The sequence below is a fragment of the Pangasianodon hypophthalmus genome, chromosome 9 (assembly GCF_027358585.1).
Source record: "Pangasianodon hypophthalmus isolate fPanHyp1 chromosome 9, fPanHyp1.pri, whole genome shotgun sequence".
Taxonomy (NCBI): domain Eukaryota; kingdom Metazoa; phylum Chordata; class Actinopteri; order Siluriformes; family Pangasiidae; genus Pangasianodon; species Pangasianodon hypophthalmus.
This window is the reverse complement of record NC_069718.1, coordinates 28,707,556-28,716,563: the sequence shown is the minus strand read 5'-3', so window position 1 is coordinate 28,716,563 and position 9,008 is coordinate 28,707,556. Positions and strand designations below refer to the sequence as shown.

General features: G+C 40.9%; 1 protein-coding gene across 1 annotated transcript; it reads left to right on the top strand.

Moving 5' to 3' along the window:
* The first annotated feature begins 4,702 nt into the window (after positions 1-4,702).
* Positions 4,703-8,584, top strand: LOC117597992 (protein NLRC3-like). The gene is made up of 5 exons (XM_053237004.1): positions 4,703-5,009; positions 5,470-5,586; positions 7,100-7,154; positions 7,319-7,523; positions 7,812-8,584. Exons 1-5 carry the CDS (start codon positions 4,957-4,959, stop codon positions 8,453-8,455), a joined length of 1,074 nt encoding a protein of 357 aa, XP_053092979.1. The 5' UTR covers positions 4,703-4,956; the 3' UTR covers positions 8,456-8,584.
* The last annotated feature ends 424 nt before the right edge of the window (positions 8,585-9,008 follow it).

Below are 9,008 nucleotides of genomic sequence, written 5' to 3'. Positions count from 1 at the left end.
GTTAGATAGAGCTACTTCTTCTCAGAAGAAAATAAGATCATTCCTGGGAATGGTGAATTACTACCAGCACTTCATTCCAAACTATTCAGCTGTAGCAAAGCCTCTTTTTAGTCTTCTGAAAGGCCAGAAGGCAAGAGCAAAACATCTGGGGAAGCAGGGTCATGTTCACCAGAATAGAAAGCTGAAGCCCAGTGACTGGACAGAAGTGCAGGACCGAGCTGTCGAGAGGTTGAAAACATTGTTGGTCGAGAGCGTTGTCCTTGCCCATCCAGATTTTAATCGCCCTTTTGTACTGGCAACGGACGCATCCTTAGATGGTATTGGAGCTGTGCTCTCACAGGTCCCGGAGGGGGATACAAAAGCCAGGCCTGTAGCCTTCGCCAGTAAGTCCCTTTCTCGGTCGCAGCAAAACTATCCAGCACATCGTTTGGAGTTTTTGGCCTTGAAATGGTCAGTATGTGATAAGTTCAGTCATTGGCTCAAAGGCCATGAATTTACTGTCTTGACTGACAATAATCCTTTGGCCCATATACTTACAAAACCCAAACTTGATTGCTGCGAACAACGCTGGGTGGCTAAACTGGCGAGCTACAACTTCAACAACAAGTATGTGCCTGGTCCCCAAAACACCATTGCCGATGCCCTAAGCCGGGTTCCGTTTGTCAAAACTGATGTAACTCAGAGACTGCTCAAAGAGCCATATGGAGCACTACTAGCTGGTTCCAAAGGAATGTCTACAGGTTCAGTGCAGGATGCCTTTAGATGTTCCAGTGATTCGGATAGAAGGCAGAGTGTCCTTAACACTAGTCAGTCGTACAAACACAGCATCCAACAAATTGGTGAACCGAGTGTGGAGGTCTCTGCCACATTGGATTCGCATGTCAAGTGGAACATCGGTGCCAGGGCTCGAGCAATGGCTGTCATCAATCACCTACCTCAAGTGATGTCTGGAGGACAGGACACGCTGCTGGCATATACGGAACAGGAGCTGCGTGAAAAACAACTCGGCAATAGGCACCTGTCAAGAGTTTTGTATTATGTCGAACGCCAACGTAGACCTTCAAGAAGAGAAAGGACAAAGGAATCAATGGTTGTCATTCGATATCTGAAGCACTGAGAGAAACTAGTTGTCAAAAATGGTGTGTTGTACAGAGTGTCACGCGACCAACTATCAAGAATAAAACGTCATCAGTTTGTAGTCCCAGAGTCTCTGGTAAATGTGATTCTCAAAGGAATTCATGACGACTGTGGCCATCAAGGTCAGTCTCGGACTATTAGCCTTGCAAGGCAGCGTTTCTTTTGGCTAAACATGGATCAAAATGTAAGAGAATATGTGCATAGATGTTACCGCTGCACTGTGAGCAAGACTACTGATCCTGCTGGGAGAGCCCCCTTGGAAAACATTTCAACAAGTAGACCATTAGAGCTTGTCTGCATAGACTTCTGGTCAGCAGAAGATTCCACTAACAAGTCTGTTGACGTCTTGGTGGTGACTGATCATTTCACAAGACTGGCACAAGCTTTTGTGTGTAGAGACCAGTCTGCCAAACAAGTTGCCAGGGTCCTGTGGGATAGGTACTTTTGTGTTTTGGCCTTCCAGAACGGATTCATACTGACCAAGGCCCATGTTTTGAAAGCAAATTGATTCGTGAGCTTCTAAGGGTTTCTGGGGTGAACAAGTCACGCACAATGCCGTATCACCCAATGGGTAACGGGAGCGTAGAACGCTTTAACAGAACCCTTGGAAATATGATCCGAGTTTTGTCACCAGATGTGAAAAGAGATTGGCCTAGACGGTTACAGACGCTCTCATTTCTGTACAATTGCACTATCAATGAAATGACAGGTTATGCTCCCTTTTATTTGATGTTTGGCCGTGTGCCTCGTCTGCCCATTGATGTTCTTTTTCGTTCAGTTTGGAATGATTCTGCTGTAACAAACTGTGATACGTTTGTGACCACTCTGGTCAAAGATCTGAAAGAAGCATCCCTGATCGCACAAAAACATGCAACGAAAGAGCAGAAAAGACATGCAGAATTATACAACCGAAGGGTGAAAGGATTGGTCATTGAAATAGGTGATCAAGTGCTCCTGGCGAACAAGACAGAAAGGGGAAAAAGGAAAGTCGCTGACAGGTGGGAGTCAACAGTTTACACTGTTGTGGATCGTAAACCAGACACTCACACTTACAGGATCCGTAATCCATCTACTGGTCTGGAAAAAGTGGTTCATCGAAACCTGTTGATGTTGGTAAATTTCCTACCAGTGAATGTGGAGAACCCCCTGTCTGATCAGCTTTCTGTAGTATCCGACTGTAGTCCTGTAGTCCTTTCCTTGTGTGTGGTGGAGGATGAATATTTGGGTAGGGATGCAGAAGTGTCTGAGCTTGAGGAGGACAGCTGCAGTAGCATTACAATGGATGGATCTGTGATGATGAGAGGCAAGGCATTATCCACATGTGACGATGCTGGCAGTGACTGTGAGATTGATTCTATGTCGGTTCAAGAATCTGGTGCCAGAGACAGAACCATTAGTTGGGTTACAGACCTGCCTGAAAAATGCGTCCAAACTAAATCTGATCAAACCCCAAGTGGAATTCCGACAGATCCCTTGAATAGGGTCACTCCTGCTGCACCAGAAAGTCACACATCTGAATTGTCCAAAGATGGAAGAATGTCTCTTTCTGGTGACAATGCAAGTGGCAATTCTGATTTACATGATTCAGATTCAGAGACAGTCCTGTCTGCCCAGTCGCACTCACAGGCTCCTGCCAACACACATGCAGCTGACACTGTGAATGTACCACTAAGTTCTAGCTCAGTCGCACAGGTCAGGTCACGTTTTGGTCGCATCATTAGACCTGCTGACAGATTAATACATGTTATGTCAGCACAGGCTGTGGTTAAGGACACAAAACACAATGTTCAGGCTGTTTGTAAGTCAGTGTTTAGGGCCTTCTCTGCTTAGGAGTCATATTTGAGTTCATGTCCCTTTGTATATTAGTTAGAAATGTGTTTTATTAGTCTTATTAGTTTCAAATCTGAAAACAACGGATCAGAAAGCACATACCTGATGAAAGGTGTGCCTTCACAAATTCTAATGAGATTCTACACCTTTTCTCTTCGTTTCTTTTTGCTTTAGCATTGTAACGCGAAGTTGAGAATGGAAGGATATCGTGGAATGTATGTAGATGTTCTACTGTCAGTAGCTGGTGGGAGAGCTTAGCGCTACTCTCCCATCACTTCATCCTAATGGGATAATTGTATTTTTGACTCACCTTTACTAGGACATCCTTCCGTATTGTGTAGTTCTTTACTGAGAACTAAAGAGACAATAATCTGTTGATGATACTCCACTCGTCATGCTTTTTTTTTGTGTAATTCAGTGGGGGTGGATGTAACAGGGTTAAAAATAAACATTTAATTTAAAGAGTAAAGATGTGTGAATTTCATAAAATAAGGGATTTGGTTGTATTTGTTGGTGTTTGAAGGCTCTCTTCCTGTAGCTGTTAATGGTATTGCAGATGTAGTATTTTGTCCCTCTTCTCTTTCCGTACTGCAGCAGATTTGAGTGTCGCTGCTGTGGGTATGTACGATTTTTCACGCTCTAACTCATTAACGTATTAATTGTGGAAATAATATGTTTTATGTGAATATTTTCGACGTAATTGATTGAATTGACGTATTTGAACATGAGTATATAATGTATTTAACACTTTAACAAGGTTGTTGAGGTCATTATAAATGTATTGAATTTCCTCGTACATTCACGAGCGGGAACGAGTGCATTTCATGTGGTCATTTTGTCTGTCTTAAAATTTCTGATAATTAATTGTAATATGAGTCGAGTGAAAGTGTCATTTCTATTTTTCTAGTTATATGTATATCTGCAGTATATTGTCTTCTTCAGCCAACCTGATTTGTACCGTTTTTCTATCAAAAAGGTATGTTGCTTTCGTGTTTATGACATTATAAATGTTAACAAATTCTGTTTAGAAATTCATGAAGTTTTCTTATCATCTACAGTTTATTGGCCAGTATTACTACACTGTTACTGTTTACAGGTGTACTGTTACAGTTTTCACGTTGTATCCTATTGTTATGTGTTTTATAGCAGCAGATTTGAGTGTCGCTGCTGTGGTCATATGTATATCTGCAGTATATTGTCTTCTTCAGCCAACCTGATTTGTACCGTTTTTCTATCAAAAAGATCAGTCAAAGCTGAAGAAATCCCATGTGTGAGTGTGTCCTTTCACATCCGTTACATTTATGACCATCTAAGTGTGAGACACATTTCCCTGTATATAGTGTGCATCATCAATAAGCTGTATACTGAATTTGATCCTTCAATATCACTGTATTAATGCCTTAAGCCACGTTAAGTGTTTCTTTATAACGGGTTTCTGTGGGAGAGATAACACTTAAAGTAAAAATATTGTCCTTCCACTTGGATTACGGTGCTGCTGTCTGAGCAGTAGATAGTGTTCATGACAAGAGAAATGTGAGAGAAAAATGCTTTTTCCTGGTCGGTGTTTTAGTACATTAGACCATGTTAAGCGTTTTAGAATGTCCCTGAGTGTGTGTGTGTGTATTTATTACCTGTCTACATCACTGCCCTTCTCCCTCTGCAGAATAAACCAGATAAACCAGTTAAACCAGTTAGACAATGTCAGTGAAAGTAAGACACAGCAGCTCCATTTTGTGACGAGGGGAAAATAAACCATTTCAGGAGTGAAAACACAGTGAGTATCTAAATCTAAAGCTATAATATATAAACACACTGAAGTGACACTAGATGCAGAAGAGTTTTGTGGGTTTGTACTGAAGTTTTAATGTACACAGGTTGTTTTACAACTATTTCCTGTAAGTGAACTCTGTGCTGATACAGGGTTTGATTTAACACACCGATGTTGGAGTGAAGTAAACGTGTGTCCTGCTGTAATCTGGAGAAGGAGACATGACCTCCAACATGAGTGTGTCTGGAAAACAGGACTTAAAGAAAGACGAGAGGTGAGTTACTTTTCCATTCACTAGCAATAAATACATACCGTCTCATGGCAACAGATCTGTATCTCTAAACACTCACTAGTTAACAGAGGAACTAAACTTTGCTTTAAGGTGTTTAATAGCAGTGAATATATCACTGATCTGATGTAAGAACAGTTTAGAGAAATCATTCACTGAGAGAAGAGTAAAAAGGACTGTGTAATGTGTAGCATAAGAGCAGCATAGCTTTGAGTCAGTGAACTCTACAGGCTTTAAGACCCAGCTGAGTCAGTTAGCTGTGATTGGGACTCCTGACATCAGAGTAATTCCTGAGGTATGAGGCGAGTCTCCTGTTTGAATAAGTGTGCAGACTGTAGCTGAATTAAAAAGATGGAATTATTGGTGTTTAATGATGAAAACATTGTTTAACAGTGCTGAGACAGCAGAGTATTAATTATTGCTGATATTTCTGTTGTAACTCTAGAATGATGAAGGGAAAGAGATCAGACTCACCAGAACCCAGCTGTGTGTCCATGAAGAGTGACCAGTCATTTACACATCCATATAACTTCAGAGACAGAGACAGTTCTACTGATGTGAGGTCAGTATAGTGAGGTGTTTTACAGCAGTGTTCCACCTGATCAAACTCACTCGTTTCATTATGAAGCCCTTCATGAGCTTTATCAGGTGTTGAAGCAGTAAAACACTAAACTGTGCAGTGCTGCAGCTCTCGGACTGGCAGTGAGGAAAACTGCTTTAAGAGTTCAGTTCAGCCTGCAGTCCCTGAGCTGAAGGGTCTGTGGTGCTACAGAAGAACATTTACACCTGGGAAATTAATGACTATAAAACTGTTTTATTATTTAATTCATTCATTCATTCATTCACATATTTGTTCCTAAATATGGTAGTGTCAGTTAGGAAATCCTGAAATCAGCAGCCAGATAATTCTTGAACTAAAAGCACTCTTGACCATCCTCATAAATTTCACTTATTTCTAGAGCTATAACTTTGCATTCATGCTGCTTTTGGCTGTTTGAGCAAAAGCTAAATGCTAAAATCCTAATATCAGCCACCTGGAGACTTGAAGCTCTGAAGCTCACTTACGTAACAAGCAGAGCACCTGTGTAACATGATTAGACAATAATTCACTCAGCCATCCTGTATATAAACTAGCCTATAGTATCGTGGCAAAACTTTTCAGATCAGAATAACAAAATTAACTTTGCAAAGTCAAAGGGTTTTGGATGCCAAATTTCAGACTTTATTGAATCAACCAACAAAGCCGAGATGATCATCTGATTTACATAGTCGTGGCTCATGCTTTTATACACTTCTAGAACAATGATCTTAAGTGAAGTCTTCTCTTTTTTTTTTCTTTTAATCACACTCCTGCCTCTTGCCACAATTATTTCACTGACCCTCTATCTTAGTTTTAACCGTGGTGAGAGATCCTTCAGTTTATTTTTTTTTAAAAAGTTAACATTCATCACAACCTCAACAATGCACTTCAGTAGTCTGGTAGAGAGAAAAACACCTTCCCATGAGATATGACGGAGCACATCTGGACTCAAGAAGATACAATTTATGAATGAGAACTGCGTGCTTATTGTTTTTTCCAAAAGCACAGTCCACCTGGAAGGTCACACCAGTTTGTTCTTGATTCACATACACAGAAATATCCTTGTAAAATCATAAAGTCACTCTCTAAATGCACTAAATCTCTTATCATTTCTAAGTATTTTAACTCTTGATTATACTTGATGGATTATATGATAACCATACTTACATCATACTTTGATTAAGAAAATTCTTCCAGAATAGTCATGCTAGTCACTGTTGTTAACAGCTAGTGAAAGTGGTTTAGCTATAAAAGAGAATCACAGATGTGCTCCAGCGTTGTCCAGCGTCGAGTCGAACAAAATCAAAAAAGAAAAAATGAAAAACGAGCTAGTCAGTGGTAGGAAGCTTCTGCAGTGTCTTACATTTATGCTGTGTATTATTATTCTTACTACTCAACTGCTCGTTATTGTGCATTTCTCCACTATTCTGTTATTCTATCATCATTATTATCATCATATGGTCCATATTACATGATGTGTTTTGTTTGTTCACAGACTGCAAAAGAAGAAATCAAACAGCAGCAGAAATCAGTTGGAGTCCATATTCAAGGTGTGTGTGACTTGTGTTGTTTAATCAATCTCCAGCAGCATTATGGGTAATCAGACAGTTGTAACTGTGGTAATAGACAGTTTTTTTTCTTTTCATAAAATAAAAGCATCTCTCACTGTGTAACATTATAATATTTAGATCTGTTACTGTGTGTTTCTAACCAGGAGCTGGAACACAAAGTCATCACTCTGATAAAGAATGAGCTGAAGAGGTTTAGGAAGCTCCTGAGTCCAGATTACCCAGCATGCACTGAGAGGGAGGTGGAAGATGAGGAGGAATTGCACAGTGTCAGAGAGGGAGCGCTGAAGATCACACTGCATGTCCTGAAGAATATGAACCACAAAGATCTCGCTAACACACTGCACAACAGTAAGAGCTCTGAGTCATGGCTTTATTCCATCAGGTTCACTTTAGAGAGAGGAAATTGTTTTACATATTAACACTTTTGGTTTTAAGTGTGATTTTAGTATCGTGTACATCTGGTGCTTTTCTGTTCTGTTCGTGGTCCAGCTTGTGGTTACTCTGTACAATGGTCCTGTTCCTTCAGTAATATTTAGCACATGAATCAGGAATGAACAGCAGCATTTGAAAGAATTTTACATTTTATATTGTGCTCAGTGATTTTGCATTAAAACATGTTATTACTTTGTTTATTAGAACTTGCCTCTGTGCATCAGCTAAAGTTGAAATCCAGCCTGAGAGAGAAGTTTAAAAGAATTAATGAAGGAATCTCACAGCATGGAAGCTCAGCACTTCTGAATGAGATCTACACAGAGCTCTACATCACAGAGGGTTGGAGTGGAGACATTAATAATGAACATGAGGTGAGACAGATTGAGACAGCGTCCAGGAGACCAGCAACACAGGAGACACCCATCAAATGTAATGACCTCTTTAAAGACAAGTCCATCAGAACTGTGCTGACTAAAGGAGTTGCTGGAATTGGAAAAACAGTCTCTGTGCAGAAGTTCATTCTGGACTGGGCTGAAGGAAAAGCAAATCAGGACGTCTTCTTCATGTTTCCACTTCCCTTCAGAGAGCTGAATCTGATGAAGCAGAAAAATCTCAGTCTGATGAATCTTCTTCATCACTTTTTCCCAGAAAGGAGAAAACTAGAATTAATAGACTCCTACAAAGTGGTGTTGATCTTTGATGGTCTGGATGAGTGTCGATTTCCTCTAAATTTCCAGAACAATGAGAGATTGTGTGATGTGACAGAGTCAGCCTCAGTGGATGTGCTGCTGACAAACCTCATCAAGGGGAATCTGCTTCCCTCTGCTCTCCTCTGGATAACCTCTTGACCAGGAGCAGCCAATCAGATCCCTCCTGAGTGTGTAGACCAGGTAACAGAGATACGAGGGTTCAGTGATCCTCAGAAAGAGGAATACTTCAGGAAGAGGATCAGTGATCAGAGCCTGGCCAATAAAATCATCACACACATGAAGTCTTCAAGAAGCCTCTACATCATGTGCCACATCCCAGTCTTCTGCTGGATTTCAGCCACTGTTCTAGAGAGAATGTTGGGTGAAGCAGAGAGTGGAGAGATCCCCAAGACTCAAATGTTCACACACTTCCTGATCTTTCAGATCAAACACAAGGACCAAAAGTACCATCAGAAATGTGACTCTGATCTTCAGCAGACCAGAGAGAGTATCCTGGCACTGGGAAAACTGGCTTTCCAACAGCTGGAGAAAGGAAACCTGATCTTCTATGAGGAAGATCTGAGAGCATGTGGCATTGATGTCAGAGAAGTGTCAGTGTACTCAGGAGTGTGTACCCAAATCTTCAGAGAGGAGTTTGGGCTTCACCTGGGGAAGGTGTTCAGCTTTGTACATCTGAGTGTTCAGGAGTTTC